This window comes from Bolinopsis microptera, chromosome 3 (assembly GCF_026151205.1).
Source record: "Bolinopsis microptera isolate Bmic1 chromosome 3, MBARI_Bmic_1.0, whole genome shotgun sequence".
Taxonomy (NCBI): domain Eukaryota; kingdom Metazoa; phylum Ctenophora; class Tentaculata; order Lobata; family Bolinopsidae; genus Bolinopsis; species Bolinopsis microptera.
This window is the reverse complement of record NC_087074.1, coordinates 11,744,923-11,770,431: the sequence shown is the minus strand read 5'-3', so window position 1 is coordinate 11,770,431 and position 25,509 is coordinate 11,744,923. Positions and strand designations below refer to the sequence as shown.

Sequence of the window (25,509 nt, the reverse complement as noted above, 5' to 3'; positions counted from 1 at the left end):
AAAATAACCCCGACGTGCTTTAGCACGAGGGGTTATTTTAATATAACTTAAGCGTGCCGGTGTTATGTGTTATAAACCCCTCCGGGTTAGTGCTAGGACCAACAAATTTGACATTTTACTCTTAATTCTAGCCATATGAGATCAGTATGGAAAATATGAAATGGAATTGGGGACTACCAAATTGAAATAAATACAACTAAGGTACTATGACATTTGAAATTGGCGTTATATCTAAACATTATTCCTCAGTCAGAAGTACGTTGAATGAATATGAATATCGACTTAAAGGGGCGTCGAGTTAAGCCTGGCAAGCGATAAAAGGTGGAGCTAATAATGATATCGTGTCATGAAGTTCATCAAAGTAGACGACTATAATACATGGCTTATAGTTATATCAAACACGACAAAATTAACCGGACAAAATCAAATGTAACCGTCGAGACAAGTTCTGGAACTGGTCCTATTATTACTGGGCCGCGCTCAGCCTGTCATTCCGCCAAATCTATATATTATGTTAATGAACATAATAGCCTGGGGTCCTCAGGTAAGTCCTATTAATGTAAGAGTTTAAGTAATGTAAGCAGTGTGCTGGAGTTTTGCCAGCGCCTGCAATTAGACCGATACGTAGATCAAGTGTATTTATAGTTCTTACGTTAAGCCATAGGTCACGTGACATTTTTTACCAATGCGCGTCGTAGTAGTTAGTCACGTGATACACGTCATCAAAACACGTGACAGTGCGCAGTTGAAATTCTCATGGAATATCAAAACAAAACAAATCTTGTTGAGCCAAATTAGCGGGGCGGGATTATAGAAGTTGTGCCGGGGTTATTTATTCAGCGGGAAAAAACTAACAGCGGGAGGCGGGATTATCAGAATCTATTTAGCGGGAGCCGGGATTATCATAATCTTATTCTATCCCGGAGGGGTTTATAATATAGGACCCTCACCTCGCCAGGATGGCGTTTCTTTGATCCCCTTAAACAATAAACAATAAACATGAATAAAGATTTAAGGTGGCCATGTCTGAGCAGGTATACGTACCATAGTTCGACACGCACGGAAGTTCTAAGCAGCTAATCTCTAGTATTATAACTAGACTATTTGAGGTGTTAGACTCACTAAACATAGTCCCTTCTAACTGTGAACTTTGAGATTTTGAATATTTGGAGATAAGCCAAGTCTAGATAAGCACTGCATCGACATGGTCAGGGCTGCGATACGGTCAGAATTCTCTTTAGAATAATGTGAATAATGCACCGTCATGACTCATTATAATATTATGCTTAAATTCATAGAAAGTAAACCTTATATTACAGTAAAAGTATATAACCTTAGCAGTAAAAGAAAAGCTTTTGTTCAAAAAGAAATTAAAGAATTCAAATTAAGTTCTAGTAGATAAGAACGGCCAGGTAGCGCAGTTGGTTAGAACGCCAGCTTTGCAATCGTGAAGTTGCGGGTTCAAATCCCACTGTCTGCCTGGTCGTGGGGTGAGCGTCGTTGACGTTCAGCTAAGGATCCTGAGTGGTCTACGCAGCCCCCGGTCTACTCAGCCGAATACTCGAGAAATCGGGTGTGAGGGTTAAATGAGGAGCTGCACATTGCAGCAAAGTCTCGGGCGAAGAAAGTACGGTACACACTACCTTAACCGTCACTGGCTAAAAACAAATCCTTCGGCTTCCTGTAATTGGCTGGTTGCACATGTGTAACAATGTGGCTGTTGAAATACTCCGAAGTAAAATAAGTGTCTTGATAAAAAAAAAGCAGTGACCGAGAATTATTATACGCTAGGAACACTAATGACATGAGACAGGCAGCATTATTATATTATTATGATACTATTATGCAAAGAATGATGATAACATTATGTTAGGCATAACAAAGACATGATGGTTAAAAACGTAATAATATAATAGGTTGAATTCTATTTTATTATGTTAGATTCGACAGCTGACGCCTTCCAATTCGTCTAATTACGTTTTGTAACAGTCGTCAGCTTGAACAAGCAAACACGCGACTTAAGGTTGGGAACACGTGTGACGTGATATAAAGCTGAAAACACACGACACAACATTATCTCATTAGTATTCAAAACAAGGACGAGTTCCGCTAGTAACTTAGTAAGCAGCCAAATAGGAGGTGACGATATAAATGACAACCTTACATAACGTATTGATTCTGGTGTACTGATACGAATGAAATGTGTCAAGCCCAAACTTTGATGAGGTGACAATTGACCAATGTGTATAACTTTAACCGTAGTTTTAACACATAATATTAAAATTACATAAAGCAGTGCGCGTTATCAGTGCGCGTTATCAGTGCGCGTTATCAGTGCGCGTTATCAGTGCACGTTATCAGTGCGCGGTACTGATATGATCTTAGCACCTGCATCTGAATCGGAACTAGACCAAAAGTAATTATGATAATTCCTAATCCGGCTTAAAGAAAGCAACCTTGAGGAAAACCCAATACAAGGCATGAAAATATTTACAATACACATCAAAGACTCTGTGAATATTTCAAAGTTTTAAAATATTGATCTCACACATAAAAATTGAACAAAACAGCAAAACCCCTCCTCAGGACCAACTAGACGAAATGTCTCCAGAAGAGCCGTGTAGTTCATCAGCCTTTAAACCCGTGGCTATCTCACCTAACGGCAGATTCAGTGCAGACATTCCACACGTCTCAATGGTGGGCAAAGACAAGGTAATTAATAGGGTAATTAATGGGGTAATTGATAGGATAATTAAATAATTAATAGAGTAATTAATGGGATAATTAATGGGATAATTAAGAGGATAATAACATATTGTTACCGAGTAATATTTTTATGGGAAGAATGCTGAATGCTGAGAGCAAAATTCCATCATCATACCACTGAGCATATTATTCTGCTCCCTAAATTTTACAATATTTTTACAAACGGAAGGAAACAAACAGTCAATTAAACTACGTTACAACGGTTATTAAGTTGTTGAGTCAGTTGTTGGATAATTGTTAGCACTACAAAGGTGTTTGTAAGTTTCCATGAGGCGTCATTGTTATTCTACCAATTAAATAACACTTGAACACTGAACAGCGCTCTGGAATGTTAATTGTACTTACAATTATGACAATAAAGTCTTAAATATAGAAATGTATAGCATATTAGTTTATATTAAGAGAGCGCTGTAGCATGGTGATATGAGTATGGGGGAGAGGTGACGTAAATGTCGTTTTAAATGTCGAAAGCTGTTTAAAAACTAGCAGGAAATGGATAAAGTTCGCATAATCAGCATTTATATGTACCTTAAATGGGGTTATGTCATAAGCGTATCATGGCAACATGCTAATCTGCCAACGAACAGTCCATGCACTCTTGATGAACGATCGGATCACTCGACATACAGTTGACGCATGCTCCATGCACGGTTTGCACTTTGCACACTGTTGACTGGCCAACACACATTGAATGAAGGGTTAGCGTGCAGTGCAGTGTGCACTTAATGGTTGCTTGATGTACGGTCTACGCACGGCTGATCATTAATTGCCCTGTAATTTCCCCTCTCCCAGCAAGGACAAAAGTAAATCGCGATTATTTAGGCCAAAAATCGCGGCGCCGCGACAAGGTGAAATCGTGGTGAAAATCTCGAAAATCGCATCAAAAGATAATGTATTTGCACGAATAGAATTATGAATTAGGGGTAGACTGGTTTGTAGGGTAATGACTTGCTAGTTCTCTAGTTGGTTTGTGTGTACGACTTAGAGGTGGCTACTAACTACTTAGAGGTTGCAGCATGTTGCCAGCATTGTGGCATCCTTTGTATAAGTTTTTCACTATCATGTTCATCATGTTCGTAGAAATATTTCCTTTACCCTCATGAGTTTTAGTCCATATTGTGTTCGCAAAAGTATGTTATAAAGTTATAATATAGATTAACTGTCTTAACAATTGATCAATTTTCTCATTGTTCCAAATCTTACTTACGTAACAAATTTGTCGCGGAAAATGGGAAAAATCGCGATTCCGCACGTGCCGCGATTTCCTGTTGACCTTGTCTCCCAGTTCTTTCATCTCTCCACTCTACAACTATCATGCAGGGAACACAACTTGACACAGTTCCCCCTAAATACGATCACTGCGGGACAGCTGGTCACGTCTCCACTACCTGCTCCAGGACCTCTTACATTCCTGACCTTCCATCCTTAACGTGCAGTGATTGTATCCGGACAGCTCAGTTCGGAGTGGTTTCAGTGACGAGCCTGACGATCACCAGATCATCATTGTTTTGAACCCTTGTTCGACCCACTGTACTCCTGCTGTGAGACCCAGTCCATCCAATCCTCTAGTCTGCTGATTGCTTCTGTTCCTTCAACAATTAGTTCTAACCGGCCTTCTGCTGTGGCGTGTGTTGCATCCTCCTCTTCTTCCAGTCATTCACCGTCTACCAGCTACAACAGATCTCAACCACTCTGATGGTCCTGTGGTCCCTGCTTTGGTTCCTGTGCCTCTATCTCCTCCCGCGGTACCATCAAAGTTCCCTGTACTGACTGCTCCTGCCTCCTACTCCTGTGGTTATACTCCCCAGAACGGAACCTCCCATTCTAAACCCTCCCCAGTCCTACTCAGCTAACCTCCTGCTACTCGCCCACCTGTTCGTAGAGCGATGAGAATATTCTCTCTGCACGGAAATATCGCGGAGTATGACAGTATTGTTAAACGTGTCTCCTCGGGGATAACACGTACATCAGCTCTAGAGCAGATCAGCCTGTCCAGGGCACAGTTTACCAGGAAGCGCTGCATTGCAGAGGCAGCTAAAGTAGACCTGCCCCAGCTACAACACTCTATATTACAGTTAGAGAAAGTTACCTTGGAGAATATATAACCCTTCGCAAAGGATATTTGCAACAAAAACATCGCTATCTTGAGGACACTTTACATTCAAGGAACTGTAGTTCTTCCTAAAAGCAGATACTAATTCTTACAGCAGATACTAATTTTTACAGTCACTGTAATCTGTTAGTGTTATTGTAAAAAATAGACAATTTTATTCTAAATTCGTTTTGATGTTTATTTCTTTATCTATGGAGTAAAATTATATTTATTATTTTGATTTGTTTCAATAAATCAAGTCTATTTTTGTTTCAATGAAATGGAAAATGAGCCTTTCTCGTATGAAATCATCTTGGTTGCACCTCTGCTTATCATGAAAAGCCCTGGACGTTCTTCACGCTCAAACTCAAAGAGATACTGGACTTCGTGTATCTGTGCAGACCGAATATTTCGACGTTTTTGAACTAATGATTATAGAAAAAACGTGCGCGCGACAGTGGGGGAAATTTACTTTACAATTACATACACTGCGCTAGAAACGTGAGTAAAACATTGCACTGCTTAATCATTAATGCATATAATTTCGGACAGTTCGACTAGTTATGCATTTTATTCTCGTTGGGGTTAAAGTAAATGCCACGGTTAAAACACCCCCCCCCCCCCCCCCCCGCGGTTACCGTCATGCTATCAGCTACGAATCTTCAAAAGTTCAAAACACGTGACGACACATAACCACGTGACGACACATAACCACGTGACGACACATAACCACGTGACGACACATAACCACGTGACGACACATAACCACGTGACGACACATAACCATATGATCTCCGCAGCAAGACGCATTGTACGGAGTAGTGCTTAAGTACCGTGGGGATCACGGCGAGGAGAAACAGTGGATAGTTCCTAAAACATTTGAGGAAATAAAGAAGTTTCAGACACGGATATCAGACCAATTACCTTCCATTAATCTTCCTAAATCTTCCATCTTCAGTGGACTTGATAAGGATTATATCTCTAATAGAAAGGACGCACTTAACGGATACCTTAAAGGTAAGACTTTAAATATATTTGTAAATCATAATTCATCATCCCACTCTGATTTGTACTGAAATAATCTTGATCTGCTAAAGAAAAGAAATGAAATTACCAGTTGTTAATTATATTACCATGTTAATATTGTAAAATTACTTGTCAGGTTTATTTGACGACGCAACGCTCCAAAGTCCAGAAGTATTAGAGCAAGTAATGGAGTTCATCAGCTCGGGAAGTAGCAACGCTTCAGACATTACACCTGAACCAACAGAGGATCTTGATGAGAGCTTACAGTTCGATGTAAATCCGATTTAAGTTTGTTCTAATCTAATATAGTTTGGCATATTACTTTAGTTAATGCCTTCTTTGAATCAACTTTCTAAATCACTATTCCCAGAAAAAATGCCTTATCCTGACGAAACCCTGTAGTTGCAAGATCAAAAAGCGCAGTAATAGCAAATTTATCGCTTAAAATTCCTTATATCGTATAAATGGTGGGCATTATTTGAAATATTACTGAATAAAGGACCAAAATATATCCGTGACTTCACTTTCAGCAGAGCTCAGAGCTGTTATTTGAAACCTAAATCTTCAGGCAAATAGTTCACTAGATGACGAAGAGAATATTCCCTTAAAAGTTCTGATCTTGCTCACGGATGAGGTGTTCGATATGAAAAACAGGTACATTTTTATTTTTCAAGCGCAAATAAATTATCTTTCTAGAGAACTGATCATTCTTGATGTTAGAAAAATCTGACAAGAAATGAGATATAGCGGGCTAAATTTAGTAATCTATAAATTGATTCTTTTCTGGAGCTTTTCACGTAGCTTGCACCTTGATGTAAAAAGTTACTGAAAGCGTGCCTCAGGCCCGCAATGTGTAACTAATTAGTTGTACTTTAATCTTCCTCAACATTCACGTTCAGCTCAAGTGTAGCTTTCATCTTTCTAATGTTGCAATATACAATGTGGAAGCTGGTCAGTACAAGGCATAAGAAACTGTTTTTGAATGAAACAAATTTATAAATTCAATATAACTGTTGTGTATAGTATGTTGAATAGGTTCCAGGTTTTGTAGTTGGTGGAGACTGGTCAAGAAACAGTTTTATCATATTTTTAAGGTTTTATTACGTTTCTTTAATAATTAATCTGATAAAATAAGTTAAGATTTAATCAAAATTAAATATTGAAATTGGAAAATGAAGTTTTCCTCCCTGCTTTACTTGTGCACATTTCTCAAAAATATGTTACTCTTTCATAGGGTTCTATTACATAATTGTTAAACATTTATTCCTAAGACTAATCGTTCATTCAATATTCACGATCTCATAACTTGTCCTTCTCCAAACGTTCCCAGTCGCTGAACTGAACCGAATCCTTCAAAAATAAAGATAAAAACAATAAACGTCTTTAAATTCCTAGCTATCTCCACTATCACGTGACATCAAAAGGAGGAGTAGGGTTAGGACATCCTGAGTAGTACGCCAGATACTGTCTCTTGAGTACGGACAGCGCGCACGCGGACACCTCCTCTGGCAGGTCCGTGTGGATGGTGCCGGACAGTTTGTCTCGGAGATGGTAGGCAGCTAGTTGTGTGAAACAGTAGACGGGAGTGCTGCCTGCTATTAGGTCGGAGAAGGTGTTGTCCTGGAAATAGGGGTATAAATCAAGAGGCTTGCATATAATGAACATATTGACACGGGTGCAGATTTGTATGTTAAGGATTTGAAGAGTGTAGAAGATTCAATGGGTGGTTACAATTGTGAAGGTTCTTGTGGTGGTCAGTATTATTAAGAATACTATGATTTTGCTCGTAAATTTGATGTTTTCCCTGCTTAAAATGGATATTTTAGAACAAAAATCAAAATAAACGGGACGGGGAGGGTGGCACAGATAGACCCAGGTGCAGGATTTGCGAAACAGAGGCCACACAATTTTAGCAATCTAATTATCACACCTTTTCACATCCATCCTTGTAGAACTCCCGTAGAATTCTTGGTATGTGACTGGTATCCAAGATATCGCATATTTGAGATACTATTTGTGGAACTTTCCCGAACCTCTGGGAGACAATATCGTCCTCGTACCGGCAGCCTCGACCCAAGGACCAACTCTTCACCACCGTACTGATAGGCACAGCTGACACCTCGTTGGAAGCTGAAACTCAATGACGACTTATTAGTTAATACTTAATATTCACTTTCTGGAGAACTTTACTGTTTTCGTTTGAATTTGAGTTTAATTTTTATTCATCAAAATAAGGTAACATTTAGGAAAATACCGTGCAAATTGAAGATGAGAACCAATTACAAGACAAGTCTAGATAACAATACCGCAATAAAACGTCCCCTAACCCGGACTGGTGGACCCCGAATGACGGAGAACGCCCCAACTCACCTTCCAAGTAAGATCTCCTCCTCTTGAACCGAGGTCTGAGCGCCTCACCCTCCCTGTTACTCCCACATAACCCTAGAGTCTGTGTGTCAGGTGATACTCCTATTATCAGACTAGCTAATCCGTCCCAGTGGAGGGTTACTTCAGGGGTGGTCACTGTCATGTACAGGCCGTCAAATGTTAGCGTCATGTCAAACATCTCCTGCGATGAAAATTAGTGAGTTTGTCGTGCTTAGTAACATCTGGCTAGAAATAGAAAATAACATTAAATATGGTCGCAATTCTACTAGAAAATCGAAAAAAGGTCTAGTTAACCTCGCTCCTCAGAAGAACACGTGCATATTTAAAATAGTCAAATACACAAATACACTGAATCATGAATGATAATCCAAATGCACGTGACCGTGGACGTGACCTTGCACTCACCTTGGTCTCCCCCTCTCTGACCACAACTTTAGTCCCGAAATAGTTAACGAGCCAGCCTCGCTGTATCTCTAGTGGGATATGATTATAGTAGACAGTAACAGTAGAGAGACTGGGGGTGGCAATCTGCCAAGTTGACTGATATCTCACGTAGATAAACCACTTGGCTCGGCGCGTGTCCATTGCGGCAACATGTGTGCAATCTGAGGGATCGGGTTACTAGTAGGGGGGATTACGAGCCTGTACAACTCTCTCTGGAGCTGGAGGCTTGTTGTAGAGGCTTGTTACAGATAGTGATCAAGAAATAAACGTTTCAGGTACGAAAGTTGCTCTTATTTTAACGAATGGACGTTGGTAATGATGAAAAATTTGTATTTTGAAAAGTGGTGCAGGGATCATGAGATTTGATTGGTCGATGCATAAGCTGATTGACTTATTACTGACACAATATGTCAAAACAGACTCTAACACTCAATTACCGACATCCATCAGTCAGTTATGGAATTAGATAATCATCTCAAATTTCGCTCTATCACGAAATTCCCTCTCCTCTCCCCTTTGCCTCAAATGTTAAATGTCCCCCTTGTACCTGTCTGGTAAGAGTAGCTGCCCTGAGTGAAGGTACGAACATGTCCTGGACCGTATAATAAACATAAGTTCTGAGGTATTGTCACTTTTACTGTACTACTTTGCTCTATCTGAAATGGAGAGAAACAAAATTAAAACAAAGTGAAACAAAATTTAACCGAGAGTGGGACAAAATTAACCTAAGTGAAATGGAGCAAAAAAAGTGTCACCGAGCGAAAGAAATTGAATCAGAGTGAAGCAAAGTGAAAGAGCTGAGTGAAGGCGTAATACCAGGCACAAGTTCTGGTTTATCATCACCTGCACTGTGCAACATTGCACTCTCTGAAACACACAAAACTCTAAGTTTAAGCACCTAATTAGGACATATACGTCTCACATAGTTTCATTTTCCGGACAGCGCGAGTTTAACTTTTTAAAAGCTGGCGAGATAATTGAGATCTCAGCATGTGTCTGATGAACGCTAGAAATACAACAGTTCTCTGGCTGTTCCGAGAGCCACAGTTTGACTGCACCACACCCTGCCATTCTATCAGCAGGTAGCATTAACACGGCTTACTGGCTATTTCGCCAACAGTTCCAGGGTGTGACATCAACATGTCAATAAATCAGAAAGTGAACTAAGCGCTGAGAATCTTCTTGAATGAGACACTCTGCACTAACATGGGTTCGCTTGCACGAGTACCAAATAAGTCCAGCTCAGTTAATTCCGGTCGGTGTGTCAATATCACGTGACTATGACACTAGCTGCTGATTGGACAGGAGAGCTGCTGTAGCGCTTTACTCCGTCTTAAGAATGTGGTTCACCAAGCCGCGCTGAAAGCTAAGTGTCATCGGAAAATTTTCGAAGCTGCACTTTGGACAGCTGTATTACCGTATTTGGACATAAAATCTCCAATCCCGAGAATTGTGAGCAGAGCTGGGCCTGATTGGTCGGCCTCAACGTGTTGAAGTCCGGACTATAAAGCGTTTTTCCAGTTCTGGAGAAATCACTTCTCTGTTTACCCTTGAGGTTGAGTACTAATTTTATTACGGTTCCGATTTAACTACTTTCTGTTGCCATGGAGGACGAAACACCCGCTATTGTCGTAGATAATGGATCAGGTAATTTGAATATCTTATCTTCTTAATCTTTTTTAGCTGCTTTCTAAACATTGAATCAGATGATACCAGCTTTTGAAAGCTCTGATAACTTTAAGTCAGATTAATTATTAATAAATTCTACACAATTTCTCAATTTATGATACTTTCAAGGTAAAATTCTGGTTATTTCTGATTGAACTCAAGTATAATCACTGAGTCTAATGAGAAATTGTGAGAGTTTTGTCTTTGAATAATCATCAAAGGAGAATCAATAACAATGCACGATTAAATTCTAACCTATCTTAGATGCTTTTCAAAAAGTCTTGCAAATATTATACATGACTTTAGTTCATTAACTTTAAGACTCGTTATTGATCGATGTAATTTCAGGTATGTGCAAGGCTGGTTTCGCTGGAGATGACGCTCCCAGAGCTGTCTTCCCCTCGATCGTCGGACGACCCAGGCATCAAGGTGTCATGGTCGGTATGGGACAGAAAGACTCCTACGTAGGAGACGAAGCCCAGAGCAAGAGAGGTATCCTCACCCTGAAGTACCCCATCGAGCACGGAATCGTCACCAACTGGGATGATATGGAGAAGATCTGGCATCATACTTTCTACAACGAGCTGAGAGTTGCCCCAGAGGAACACCCCGTCCTTCTGACCGAAGCTCCCCTCAACCCTAAGGCCAACAGAGAAAAGATGACCCAAATCATGTTCGAGACCTTCAACTCTCCCGCCATGTACGTCGCTATCCAGGCTGTCCTCTCCCTGTACGCTTCCGGCCGAACCACCGGTATCGTTCTGGATTCTGGAGATGGTGTTACCCACACCGTACCCATCTATGAAGGTCAGTCTAATTAATAGCTTTTTAAATTTAAATTTTGCAAAGCAATGTTCCAAGATTTTAAAATTTTATCTTTACAGCCTGATTTTGGACTTTGAAGTCTTTTAACAGCTTAGACTTTTTAAATAATTTTCATGGAATTTTTAAATAATTTTCATAGACTTTTGATTAATCTTTGTAGTTTGATCGTTACACACATCATTTACTATCACGCCTTGTATCCACGATGTAAATTGAAACTAAATTTCTGATTAATTTCAGGTTATGCCCTTCCCCATGCCATCATCCGTCTGGATTTGGCTGGACGTGATCTTACCGACTACTTGACCAAGATCCTCACCGAGAGGGGTTACTCTTTCACCACCACCGCTGAGAGGGAAATCGTCAGGGACATCAAGGAGAAGCTTTGCTACGTCGCCCTCGACTTCGAGCAGGAGATGCAGACCGCTGCCAGCTCCAGCTCTCTCGAGAAGTCCTACGAACTTCCCGACGGACAGGTCATCACCGTCGGAAACGAGAGGTTCAGGGCCCCAGAAGCTCTCTTCCAGCCCGCCTTCATCGGTCTTGAAATCCCCGGCATCCACGAGAACACCTACAACTCCATCATGAAGTGCGATATTGATATCCGTAAGGATCTGTACGCCAACACCGTCCTTTCCGGAGGTACCACCATGTACCCAGGAATCGGTGACAGAATGCAGAAGGAGATCACCACCCTCGCTCCCCCAACCATGAAGATCAAGATCATTGCTCCTCCAGAGAGGAAATACTCCGTATGGATCGGAGGATCCATCCTTGCTTCTCTGTCTACCTTCCAACAGATGTGGATCTCCAAGCAGGAGTACGACGAATCTGGTCCCAGCATCGTCCACAGGAAATGCTTCTAAGATGGATGTTATCTATAGGCTACCCTTTGGCTTTGCTGCAACATTTTGTTGCTACATTGCTTTAATTTGCGGCAGCTGTGTTAAGTAGTTATTTTATAGCTACCATGCACCGGCGATGCTTTGGCTCCTTTAAGGCCTTACATGAGCTCTGCAATTCTACATTAGCCAAGCCGGCTCTTTTGCTGCTGCTAGATTTTGTGGAACATGCCCGCCAGACTTTGGTCTGCCAGCTGGGCATTTTGCCAGCAGAGATTTGAAAATCGGACTGAAACGAACTTTGTAAAACGGACTATCTCAAGGTGTATATTTTTGTACTGTGATGTTTATGCAGATTAATAAGTGAAATGTAATTTTGTTTGCTTTGTACGTAATGTTTTGAATTAAAATTGTAGTCGTACCTCGCCCATGCATTTAAAAAAATTAACAAAATAAATATCCTGAGAAGTATGACGTCACAATCACAGTTTGAAATTGTAATCTTACCTCGCCCTTGCAGTTAGATACTTGACAAAAGAAGTAACGGTCTCCCCTTATATCAGTGACATTGAGCGTGTAACTGTCTTCAGAGGCTCCAGACTTTAACTCGTGACGACCTTTAGTATTTAGCTCGAACCAGCTTACCTGAAATAAATAATTACATTTCCCATCAACTGCCATCGCCTGAATAAACAATTGATTTACTCATTAGGTTGCATTTAACAAAATTTGGCAAGCTTTTATGGAATTCATAGACATTTCTCATCGACTGTCATCATCTGAAATAAATTATTAATAATTGATTTACTTGCTTACTCATTAGGTTGTATCTATAAAAAGTACAAAAGAATTCATGGAATTCATAGCCAGGACTCATAAACTGTCAGAATCTCAATGAAATAATTGATACCCTTCATTAGGCCGTATTTATAAAATTAAGATGTTTTGAAGAGTTTATGGAGATCATATTCAATGCTCAGCAATAATTGCTTCTTGTTGATATTAGTACCGAATCTTTGCCAGCTGTTGGTGAGAATTATTTTATGCAATTTTAACACCAAACACCACAATAACTAAAATATAATTTAATAAGACCAGCCCAACCTTGCACCACCAACTCTATATTATGTCTCGGGAAGAATTATGATAAACTGCATATAAAATAATAATAAACATTATAATTATATGATAAACGATCTCTAAATGGAAAACAAATCACGCGAATTGCGAACGAACCTCAACAGGAATGCCGCTGGCCTCACTCAGCTTGCACTGTAAGATTGCGTTTTGTCCGTACAGGACGTTAAGTGTGGTAGGTAGATGGTCTAGTTTTAGTGGTCGTAGTTCTGTACAGTATGTTAGAGGGTGGGGGGTTAGAGTCTCGTTCTGAAGACACCCAACGTACCTGAAAATCTGCTGTGTTGTACCAAGTTTATATGTTAATAAGTTTATAAGTCAATCACCTTAATAACACCAGAATGTGTGTGTGTCTGTCTGTCTGTCTGTCTGTCCGTGTGTAATTTCCGGTCGGTTATACAAAAAAAACGGTAAGAGTTACGGGACTGATTTTTTCGGTATAGTGTCGACAAAACTCTGATGAAGCCCATAGGAATTTTTTTTTTAAATCGGCCGATGGTAAGTGGTTTAATTGATGGTTTTGTACCACAAATGTTACATAAAATTGCGTGAGCAGAACGGCAAGAGTTACGGGGCTTGCTCTCTCTCTCTCTCTCATTACTGTGTAATATGTTATAGCTGCATTTAAGTAGCGTCATAATTGGATTACCCCGGAAGATTCGCTGTAATGTTATACCTTAAGATTATTAGGGGAGGGGGGACTGTTAGTGTTTGGGGTCTGTTTGGACTGCAGAGAGAGAGAGAGAGAGAGAGTTCATACGACAATGTTATGCGTGTATTCAAATATAATATGCGGGTGTGGTGCGGAGTTAACAAGGGTTAATTTCTATAACGATTTAAATAAAAATAGAAAGCGGTTCAAGACGGGAGTGATGAGGTGTAATACTCGGTGTTCAGACCTTATGATCATGGAGTGTGGTGCCTCATGGCTAATAATGACTTAATTATCCACAAGAAATAACTGATTATGAGATTATTGTTTAAGAAACTATTGGGTCACCTAATGCGGGTTTTGACTCAGCGGGTAATTACTCCTACCCTTTTTAACTGCGGCAGTGAAATCCCGGCCGTAGGCCGGGTTACACTAGTAAGTTTATAAGACAGTTCACTTACTACGTCAGCATTTTTGCCATTATAAATATCTCCGGGATTTCGACGCGGGATCATATTATCACTCAGCCCGGCCCGCTGTTAGATAAACATCTCAAGGTGATATCATCCCGCCCCGGAAATTTGTATAAACCCGGCCCGCTTTTTAGTCGTAACTGATGTTTATCATTCAATTCTTCGACTTACAATAATCAATGATACTGCTGATTAGAACTCGATAATAGTAGAACAGTTAGACGCGCGATCACGTGGGCGCGTCACGTGCGTACCACGTGCCACCAATAGCATACGCCGAGTCTATACCACGTGACACGAAAGCGCACCACGTGATATGAAACATCGTAACCGTCCACTTCTTTTACACGCAAATTCCTGGGAACGTTGCCAAAGCAGCTAATTCTTGGAATTTCTCCAACGCGTGGCGTGAGAAGTTGGCGACTAGCCAGCTACCCTTGTCCGTGCCCTAAAAATAGTATTGTTTTGCTTGCTCTCCTTCCAGCTCTTGTTCCTGCTAACGTTCAAGCTATTGCTCCACTATGACAGATGCTTATATACCGGTATAACTTCAATTTTGCTACTTAATCTTAATTTACTACTGTTAGTACGTTATCGTATCACTTGTTATCACCATCACAAATAGAAATGAAAATATTACTAAAATCAGACCCGTATTCCGAAATAAAAACTATTTTATCACTCTCTTCTAAAGTATAAATCCCTTGTCGAAATCGCCGGAGATAATTATAATCCATAAACACTTCACGCTCAGGGCTAAATAAATGTAATCCCTCAGCTGGCGCTTCGGGATTACATATTAACACAAAACTCGTGCGCTGAGCGCACTCGTATGTGTTTATCAGATCATCCCGCTAGCGCGGGATGATCTGTTATATAAACCCTTTGCGTGGCGGGTTTATGTTATTTGAAACTCTTGCAGTCAGTAAGTTTACACATGGTTATTATCCGAAAATTACCTACGATCAGCACCAATTTGGAAACCTTCTCCATCACAGAATGGAATATGTGCACCGTCCCTTATAAATCAATTGCCCATTGATTAATCACTTTATCCGTGTCGCATCACATTCTTCAATGAATATTATGTCTCATTGTCCCTTGTAAATTACACAGTATATAGGTAATAATTAGGATCTAGCAATCCTCGTCCTACCTGATAAAGAATGCGGTCTCTAACCACGTACAACATACAACGTACCTCATATAGCAAGCATCAGGGTAGATCCTACAGTTGGACCCACACACTGGAGCAGGATCCTCACAGTTTCCTGGCAGTGAACACAGGGACATCACCAGGTTAGCAGGGCCACTCTCTGTTGGGGAGAGGTGTGGTTACAACTTTATACTGTGTGTGTGGTACTAAGTTATATTATATCTCTGATAGTGCTCACTTAAAAGGTTTTGTTCTAGAAGATCACGAGTTGAGAAGAACATGTTGTTGAAAACCAAATAAACTACCACTAAAGATATGTTAAAACCTTGTGAAGGTGACACTGGTGGGACGGTAGCTCTACTGGAGGTGAAGGGCAAGGTGGTGAACTTCCACTCCGCATTATTGTAACCACCAACTCTCCTGCACGTCACCAACACACCCCACAGCAACAGCCAAACATTCATCTGACTAGATCAAATAGTACAAAGTCAACACTAGATAGACAAGGTTGGTGGGAGATTGTAATTCTCCTCCAGCTCCTTAACCATTATTGCATTTGCGTAACAGACTCACTAAGATCAAAATTAAATTTACAGAATGTGATAATGACCGAGTTAGCCTCTCTTTTCCAGAAGAGCTGGTAAATTTTCATGTCATATAGAGGAGAATCACACGTACAGTGCGATAATATTACAAATAATGCTGCTTAAAGTGTATCGGGTGCTTCAAACAAACTTTGGTAGGCAGAAATCTAATAAAGGTGTAGGGATGGTCAAAGTAGGTAGGAATCGGATCTAATATTCGCTTAAATGCAATTGTGTGGGTGGGAACGTGATGACCGTTAAAAAGCAAACAATGAATGAATGCTCGATTCAAATTAGTTCTCGGGTGACAAAACGGCGCTATGAAGTTGTGATTTGAGTCATTCTTGATACGTGTTCATTTTTGGAACATTGCCTCTGTTTCTATATCAGGGAAGATTGTGTACAGTCGATTCGATTAGAAATATAATGTGGCCTCGGCCCATATTCAACTATGATTATCTAGTATAAGTCCACTAAAAACGAAGCTATAAGAGCCTAGCAAGTATAGTAGAAATCTAAGTAGAAGTCAAAGCAGACGGCTGAAGAACGAGCCATCAGTATTAAAATACTGCACTAAATTAAACTGCAGAAAGTCTATTGGCTCAATAAGAACGGCAAGTCTTTAGTTGAGGATGACATCTGATAGCGCTGACTACTGACTCTTAACCACAGATCGGCTGTTAGAGCAGAATATCTGGTCGGGATTTTCAGGTCAGGGTCACGGTTTATGGTTACTGGAGAGTCTGTAGATCACATTCTAATATAAACAGACTGGGTTTTAGCCTTTCTGAGCTCAATTTTATTTAAGCTGGTTTAAACGATGCGGTACGGTACTCTAGGGGAAGTAGGCACTTGTTTGATATATAGGGGTGCTTAGTTTGAGGTTTCAGTGCCTCATCCTTATGATACACTCTCCCCTGTCTACTGTGGAAACCACAGCCGCCAATATCTGGCCTCTAAATTACTTTTACTGTAATTGTAGTGCAGTTTCGAGCTTTTAGCAGCCAGCTTTCCAGTGCTGTTAACTGACTGATAACCCCATCTATTTTCAGGAACCAGTGGTTCAGGACACGAATGGTGACTTTCCTTCGGCAGATCGTAAGAGCGACATTTGGCGGGAAGATTAACCTAAAGATACAGGAGTACGTGGAGTGGCTGACTTCTCCGGAGTATATCAGTGAAATGATCACTCTCTTCAAGTGAGTTTACTGATTAGAAGAGATTTGTTAAATATATCACTTAAGCAGCTGCAAATATCAAGCAATATTCTGTACATTTGGCAGATTTATCGTTATGTACAGAAGGTGCTTATTTTTATAGGGATCAACTTTGTGGGAGGCGAATGAAAAAGTGAAAAGCAACGTTAAATCAAATAAAGCAAACACTCAAAGGAACGCATCCTTTTTATTTGCAGATAGACCTTATAATTGTATTAACCAATGATAGGCTAGGTAGTAAGGTATAAATAACATTTCATTATAAGATCGTATAAAATTTTACGGCGAAATGACAGACAATGTCAATAACACATCAGTGCAGGTTTTTTGTATCTACCGTCAAACAGATCTGTAAACAGTGGTTTCCCTTCACTATTGACAAATTATTAATTTGTATCACACACGAGCATTTTATTATCATAAGGGTCTGCTCTGTGGGAAGCGAGTCATAAAGTTTTAAAAAGCGACGTTTAATCGAACAAATCGAACATTCAAATGAGGCAAGAACTAACTATTTAAATTTGTATGCAGTCTTACTGAATAGTGATTAAGGTAATAATAGATTGTAAGACATTGAATTTCAATTCACCATAAGATGTTGCCAACTTTTACGAACAATTATCACTGCATTCAATGTCAACTGGACACGTTTGAAGTCAACAACAAAGACGGACTGCATGTTGAGGGAGGGGTGGTCGACGGCCTGAGCTCAAATGAAACAAATGAAATTGATATCAGAAATCGGACAATCCCAAAACTTGAAAGAATCAAACAAAAGCAACTTTGTAGTGTTATGAAGTAACTCTGAAATCAGCGATCCGTGCAACGGGTGAACCACTAATTGCACGTTGAAAGATTAATACCCGGCACTCCGTAAACCTTCTACTCTGCGGAATCTAGCTGCGATGTGCGAGGTTTTCATAACTTGGGCCCAGGTATTTACCACAAAACTTCAAACTTCAAACCGGGACTGCTTCTAGTACATTTGTCACGACCCAGACATTTGTAAATGGACAGTAAATTCGATAAATTGTAAATTCTGAAAAAAGAAGTAACACTCTAATTCGATGGGACTATCTAAACGCTCAAACTAGATTACGTGCGGTGTAACGTACAAGAGATCGCCGAACTTTTATCCAGAACCTATTAAGTATTATAGGTAAAGTAAAGGTATCGGTTTAATCCGCTTTGGATGTCTTTAGTTTAGACAATGTAAATATTACCTTCGCTATAATAGTTCACGTCATTACTCATTTTTCATGTTCATGGAATAATCGATTTTCAAATTAAAAGAACTAGCTGTATGCCCGTCCTACGGACTATCATTCCTGCTTTGAAAATGAAAGTTCGTTTTTAGACGATAAAAAATTTAAACCACCCAGCCGGGGCTTGAACACTCCATTTCGCACCCTTCAAAAAGTTGAATGCAGATATTGAGTATTGACACACTCATATATACATATTACAGTGACTTCACAGTGCATTACAAGGAGTAATATTAATCGCATTGACTCGGACATCGAAAGTGACAATCCGGCATAAATGATACCATAATGATCTCACTTATTATTAAGAAACTGTTTACACCATTAAAATATTCAAAACCCCTAAAAGAAATCAAGTCATCCTAAAATGGTGATCAGTACAGATCAAGACAGCTAGAGTTAAAATTTGTTTCTCCAAGCAACTCTATCATCAGCTAATATCTTAAGCTTATTAAGATCATTCAAAGAGTTAAGTTTTAAACCTCTACGGGTCAAATCATTCACAATAATCTTGAACAAATTCTTACGATGCGCACCGACGCGCCCTTTACAGTTTGTTGTGACAGCAAACTTTAACGCTAATGCAGCGGGGGAGTCATCAGCACTACGCAAGATATGACCTAGGAGCTTCCACCTTGCTTTAGGGACACGATCTGATAGCTTAACTGAGTTACATCTTAGGTATAAGTTTGCATTGGATATTGTTCCATGAGGCCAATAAATGTTCAGTAATGATCTAAGGTGTTTTCTATGGCAAATGTCTAGTTTTTCTAGTGACTTTGCAGAAGGACACCAACTACTGCAATTGTACATGATGATTGATACAATTTGGGCTTCGTATACTGCTATCTTTCTGGTAACGGAGATATTCTGCTGAGACCAGATCTTGGTGAACTTATAGAAGGCATTGTTCCCAGCAATGCATCGAGCAGCTATATCACTTTCACTACACAACAATGACCCAAGAATCTTACTCTTCCGCCAATCTTCATTTCCACGTAACATGGTATCATCACGACCAGGGATTGTTTCTACAACAGGAGCGAGGAAAACATGGGTAAATTCTGTTTTCTCTGTGTTAATGAACAGGTTAAACTCCTTGAAGACTTCCTTAGCTATTGGTAGGATAGCTTCTAAGGATTCTTTTTCCACGTTCATGAAGTTACAATCATCTGAATACGCTGACTCCAGTGGCATACCTTCTTTTGAAATAGGGGGATTGGGTATGTGTGGGGGAGACTCTGCTAGTCGATGGCGTAGTTCTATAAGAGCTCCTGCTAGGACAAGAGTGAAAAGCTTGCCGGAGAGACTGTCACCTTGAAAGGACCCAAGAAGACTCTCGAATACAGCAGATAGTTCTCCTTCCACTCTGACCTTGAGCATGGTGTTGGTTAAGAGGAGTCTTACTAGCCTGAGGTCGTCGTCTGTGCATCCAGCTTTGACAAGAAGGTCAAGTATAGTCTGGCGTTTGATTGTGTCAAATGCTCGAGACATATCTATGCCCATCTTGTGATACTGGAAGTGTTTACGCGTGACAACCGATATCAACATCCGCTCAGCCCACACTAGATCACCACAACTTCTACCATGTTTGTACCCCGCCTGCGTGCTACCAGTGAAAGCATCAACTTTGTCTTCAATTCTCTTCAGTACAATCATGGATAATATCTTACGAGCACCATTTGATAGACATAGAGGTCGTAGACTAGTGACAGGACCAGCTGATTGCGAGGTTTCGGTAAGGGGGTGATGATGGCTTCACCTATAACATCAGGAAATGAATTGGTCTCCAATGCGCTATTGATGATCTCGGCATATTTTGACCAGAATTTTGTACCAGCATTTTTCAACCACTCGTTGTAGACTTTATCTGGACCAGTGGCTTTGTTGTTCTTGAGAGATTGGGCGGCTTTCTTTACTTCATCACATGTGATGGGTATGTCTAGGCAGCGTCCATCCCCTATAAATGCTTGAAGTGGTTCATCCTCACACGTGAACTGCTTTTCGTAGTAGTCTCTGATCACTTGAGCTTTACCAACATCTGTGGCAACAAAGTTACCTTCTTCATTGTGGACACTGATAGTAGATTTGGGCTTAATGATCTCACTGGATATTCAATTTATGCATTGGCCAAGTAAAGTGTTCCAATCTAAGCGTCTTTTTCGTGGCCTGGTAGGACAAATTTGGAAAGATTTTCACTTTGAATCGGGGCTTTGTTTTTAATAGGATAAACATTGAACATTGTGTTAATCAAACGTAGTGCGGCGGGCCGCGGGAAGATACCAATTTCCCGGTATTCCGGTAATGTGAGGTTAACAGTAAATCAGGCTTTAACTGTTGTTATGTACGTTCATAATATTTTGGCGTATAATTATGTTTTATGTAATTTCAATTGGATATTTTTTTATAATTACGTTTTATATAATTCCAGGGACTCGTTCTGGCCGGAGGGTAAGTGGGCTGACCCGGGTCCAGTACGACCACCATCATCTGTCAGTCTGACAAAGTTCATGGGACATACCAAGTTACAGGGTATGATTAGTGATGAACTGAAGAACATTATCGGCAAGGAGACTGTCAGAGAAGGTGTCGACTTGTGAGTATTATTATAATATATACGGAATCCTCGAACCAGTAAGTACAGTATGCCATCTGCAAAGCAACAGCTCTCAAATATAAAACACGGCGGAGGTATAAGACCCAACGTTTGCACACTGACTTTTGGCCCACCCTGTATATTATTTAATAATATATTATAATAATATATTATAATGATATATTATTATAATATATATTATAATTATTACTATTAGGAGGGAAAGGGCCCACCCTGTATATTATTTAATAATATATTATAATAATATATTATAATGATATGTTATTATAATATATATTATAATTATTACTATTAGGAGGGAAAGTTAAAACAAGCTGCCCCTTAAGTTTTATGTAAATCAAGATATAGTGGGATAAAAGTAAAACGATTACAAGGGTTGTGAGGGTTGTGAGGATAGTGGGCAACCCTCAAATCTATTCCACAATTTTGTCCATCAGGCATTATAGATACAGATACAATGATTGTCATAGTTTAATACGAGGCCGAGTTTTATGAAGCAACGATTTGCTGTCTGTATGTAGTGACTACGAAGATAACAGAACTAAGCAACAAAGTAAAATAAATAATGATAATCCTGCTGTGCAACAATCACGTTTCTGTAACTCAACCTATATATAGCTTCATATAAGAGCTTGATGAGCATAACATTTGTTTAAAATTAAGCATTTTGCACAAAGCATAAAATTTAGACTCTAATTCTGTCCCTATTATTTATTGATAGATTTATTAATTATCCGGATGAAGATTCCCAGATACAGTGTCTAGATACACCGTCATGCTAAATTACGGAAACATTTAATTACTCATGTGATAGGTGGAGAGTCGCACCGTCAACCGTTCATAAAAGTGCATTATTGAGTTGTTACCATTCAAATTAGGGTCGGTGTGATCTCATAAGCGGCGGTTGTTTGATCATCTTTATCTATATAACTTAAAACTTTATGTGTTAATATGCCAAATTACTTATTATTTTGGCAGAGCTGCAGATTATCTGCGGAGATCTCACTGATATAGATTTATTTGCAGGGTGTTCAGAATGTTCCAGGCAAAAGAAATGAACCGACTGCTGTTCTACAAGATGTTTGAAACTTTCATTGAAGCTGTGTTTCCCGACAACAAGATAAGAGCGACATTATCGTTATTAAGACACAATATTAACACTAAAGCTATTATTAGGAGGCATAGCGTATTGAAATAATTATCGTTATTAAGACATAATATTAACACTAAAGCTATTATTTGGAGGCATAGCGTATTGAAATAAACTGTTTAATTTAATTGGTTATATTATATTGATTATCCCGCGTTGTTTGATCTTTTTCTATCCTAAGTTAACCTGTCCTATCTAACCCTTTACAATATCTCTTTTTATGAGCTAAGAAGGTAGATTGTATGTAAGAATACGGGGCCGGTCCAGAAATTACCTTATAATTTATACTTAGTATGTTGATGGTGGATTTTTAAACCTTACTACCACAATATGACCGTCACTTAACTGAGCCACTGAATTAACACGGCCCCTGGGCCTGTACCAATTTCACTGTATTTAATTTTATAGTCTTAAATTAATTCCTGAAGTTCGTATGAAATATTATTCTGATTATGATAATATGACGAGTACTGCTGTTATGTTACAAGATTTTTTGTTTGATTTATTTGTTAGTTGTTGAGCTATATAGTTGAATGTACAAATTTCATGTTGAATTTGCAATGTTACCGTTAATATGAATTATTCGTTTTTACTGATATATGTTTGTTTTCCGTCTTTTTAGTACAGTATTGTATGTTTTTACAATGAATGCTGTTAAATCAAATTAAATGAAAGATTTATGGTCAAATAGAATTACGATCATATCCTTAAACTGTTCCTTGATAAAACAATCCGAAAATTTCTGATGAATTTGATACTATGTACAGTAAAACGGCTATTTACCAGAAACCTCGAATCTCGATTTACCGCGGTAAATTTCTTTCCCCCTAAACTTCGCGGTAAATCAGGGTTTAGTTTATTTACATCATATACAGATATACGTTAAAAAAAGCTAAAAAAGCAATGAATCACGGCGGAAGAAGGTAAATCTTCTGTAAAAAGCTGAAAGTATGACAAAAAGTGAGGATTCGGAAGAATTCGAAGGTTTTCCTTCAGATAGAAAAAGTCTTATCACGATGGCTGAAATTGCAGAACAAGCTGAGCGTTGGAATGAGATGACTATAACAGCAATGAAGAAGGTGCCTGTTATATTTTTGTAAACTGTCTGGAACATCTGCTATGATCAACTTCTTAGATATAGAGAAGTTTAAAACTTGAACAACATTGCTTGATTTTATATGAATGTTGTGAAATATTGATTTCAGTTGCCAAGATGAACTTGTAAAACAACTACACTACAGTGAAACATTAGTTTGTACATTCCTCTAGCAGAATATATGCAACTTACTTGCTAAAATCATGTTTATCTTCACTTCCGTCAGGTGGTACGTCTGGGTGGTGAACCGCTACTAACAAAAGAGAGAAACTTACTGTCAGTGGCTTTTAAGAACAGAGTGCGTCCATTGCGGTCTTCTTGGAGAGTTCTCTCTTCTTTAGCTAGAAGGAGGACGAACAGAATATAGCTACACAACTTCAGGATAAAGTTAAAAATGAGATCACTGAGTTTTCAAGAGAAGTTCTGGAGCTTAAAGAAACGTATCTTAACCCCGTGGCGATTGAACATTTAGCCAGTGATAGTAGCCAAGCAAACGCTGAGGCAGCAATATTTTGCTTGAAGATGAGGGGAGATTTCTATCGGTACATTGCAGAAATTACCACTGCAGAGACAAAATCTGAAGCTGAACAGAAATCAAAGAAATTGTACGAACAAGCTAGGGAATTTCAAGAAACTCATCTCAAAGCGACCAACCTAGGAATGTGCCTCAGCTATGCACATTTTTATGCCGAAATTATTGGGGATTATGCTAAAGCTAGTAAGATAGCCAAGAAAGTATTTGACGCTGCCTTAGCTGAGTTGGACAATTTAAACGAGGAGGCATACGAAGACAGTACCAGTCTAATGCAGCTTCTACAAGAGCATGCTACCCTTTGGGAGGCAGTTAGTCATTAGTGACTGATTATTTAGTTGATGAGTAGTGATTACTACTTCGTTGTTTACTTTTTCGACCGTTTTCAGTTTTGTTGAACAATTGTGCCAATCTATTCTAATATCAGTACAACATAAACGGTTGAAGAGAATATCAAGGAACTGCAGGTCCAATTAATCAAGTTTTTACAAAACCTGCTCTGTATTTTATCAGACAGCGTCATTCTATTTAACTTTAAATTTAGTTTGCATTGTATATCGGGCAAAATTGTACCTTGTAGTCATTCTTTTCCACTAGCACATGGGCTGTTTAAATTTCAATACCTACCCTGGCAATCCCTGTTTACAAATGGCGCGGTCACGCTGTAAAGTATACTTCGCGGCGACCGCTATACAAAAGATATAATGCCATGTGCGCAAATTGACAAATCGATAAATGCGCGTTTAAGACGTTGCGTGTCTAGCTTCGATCTGCGCTGCCTCAAACTGATTATAATCTGACCTCTGAGCTAGCGGTGTACTGTACGTGCACTTCAAGATACCGCACACGCAAATCTCCTTGCTTCTGTCGTTTCCGCGGGAATAGAATTGGCTTTGTTTCACGTCTTGTTCGCGTCATAGTACTTGAAACCGATAATAACCAATTTTCTTACTTACTTTGGATACTTTGGAGAGATTCGTAGATTCCTCTACTGGGTCTGGGGTCATTGAATAGTTCGACCGGCGACCGCCCTCGCAGCATCGCTGCTGCCTTATTCATACTCCAGTCCAGCAAAAAATTTCCATTAGGGCAGCTGTAATTGCTCACAAATGGGTCATCTGGAAACGGTTTAAGAAATGCTGATAGCTTTGCTTTGAACAGCAGTGCGTCTTCAATAGTGTTCCTTATCTGGGGACCCAAGGCCAGGCTATAATATTAATGTTCATAAACAATAAAGATTCGGCGGAATGACAGGCTGAGCGCCGCCCAGTAAAGTGTTCCAAGGTGGCCTTGATCCTGTGTCTTGATGGAGTAATAGTAGAGAATGGATCGTCAGGTCATTTAGGCAGCGTTGGTGCACGATTTTACACATGTGGATGATGTAGATGACATAGCGCTATATCCTCCTTTGCATCGACAATTTAGTGCTTTGAGCCGCTGCGGTATAGACGTTAGGATAGCAACCACTTACATTTCTACCATAAATCCTTATTAATTAGGTATCATGCTTTAAAAATAAGTAGTTACCCCAGCCAACTTGGATCTTAATATTAGTTATCAAATTAAAATAATGCGGATA

The 25,509-nt window shown here is 39.5% G+C and overlaps 3 protein-coding genes across 3 annotated transcripts in view; 2 read left to right on the top strand and 1 right to left on the bottom strand.

The window, feature by feature from the left end:
* LOC134813040 (sorting nexin-13-like) overlaps positions 1-22,534 on the top strand; it is a 44,938-nt gene extending 22,404 nt beyond the window's left edge. The window contains exons 13-19 of the mRNA XM_063820715.1: positions 2,587-2,712; positions 5,659-5,875; positions 6,021-6,157; positions 6,453-6,538; positions 17,106-17,252; positions 20,967-21,131; positions 22,179-22,534. Of these exons, the coding sequence (XP_063676785.1) occupies positions 2,587-2,712; positions 5,659-5,875; positions 6,021-6,157; positions 6,453-6,538; positions 17,106-17,252; positions 20,967-21,131; positions 22,179-22,350 (1,050 nt within the window). The 3' untranslated portion in view covers positions 22,351-22,534. The remainder of the gene's footprint in view (positions 1-2,586; positions 2,713-5,658; positions 5,876-6,020; positions 6,158-6,452; positions 6,539-17,105; positions 17,253-20,966; positions 21,132-22,178) is intronic.
* LOC134813041 (uncharacterized) lies at positions 6,840-16,025 on the bottom strand. The gene is made up of 9 exons (XM_063820716.1): positions 15,795-16,025; positions 15,515-15,629; positions 13,288-13,456; positions 12,559-12,696; positions 9,264-9,372; positions 8,678-8,877; positions 8,255-8,453; positions 7,815-8,014; positions 6,840-7,504 (listed from the first exon to the last, which is right to left on the bottom strand). The coding sequence occupies exons 1-9, from the start codon at positions 15,931-15,933 to the stop codon at positions 7,292-7,294; spliced, it is 1,482 nt and encodes a 493-aa protein (XP_063676786.1). The 5' UTR covers positions 15,934-16,025; the 3' UTR covers positions 6,840-7,291.
* Positions 10,241-12,420, top strand: LOC134813042 (actin, cytoplasmic 3-like). Its single transcript, XM_063820717.1, has 3 exons — positions 10,241-10,363; positions 10,733-11,191; positions 11,450-12,420. The coding sequence occupies exons 1-3, from the start codon at positions 10,321-10,323 to the stop codon at positions 12,073-12,075; spliced, it is 1,128 nt and encodes a 375-aa protein (XP_063676787.1). The 5' UTR covers positions 10,241-10,320; the 3' UTR covers positions 12,076-12,420.
* Positions 22,535-25,509: the final 2,975 nt, after the last annotated feature.

Coding starts and splice junctions, on each gene's coding strand:
- LOC134813041 (XM_063820716.1), bottom strand. CDS start 15,933: ATGAATGTTTGGCTGTTGCTGTGGGGTGTGTTGGTGACGTGCAGGAGA. Junction 12,697..13,287: donor CCAGCGGCATTCCTGTTGAG/GTTCGTTCGCAA, acceptor TATTTATTTCAG/GTAAGCTGGTTCGAGCTAAA. Junction 7,505..7,814: donor ACAAGGATGGATGTGAAAAG/GTGTGATAATTA, acceptor CCCTATTTCCAG/GACAACACCTTCTCCGACCT.
- LOC134813042 (XM_063820717.1), top strand. CDS start 10,321: ATGGAGGACGAAACACCCGCTATTGTCGTAGATAATGGATCAG. Junction 10,364..10,732: donor TGTCGTAGATAATGGATCAG/GTAATTTGAATA, acceptor ATGTAATTTCAG/GTATGTGCAAGGCTGGTTTC. Junction 11,192..11,449: donor CACCGTACCCATCTATGAAG/GTCAGTCTAATT, acceptor GATTAATTTCAG/GTTATGCCCTTCCCCATGCC.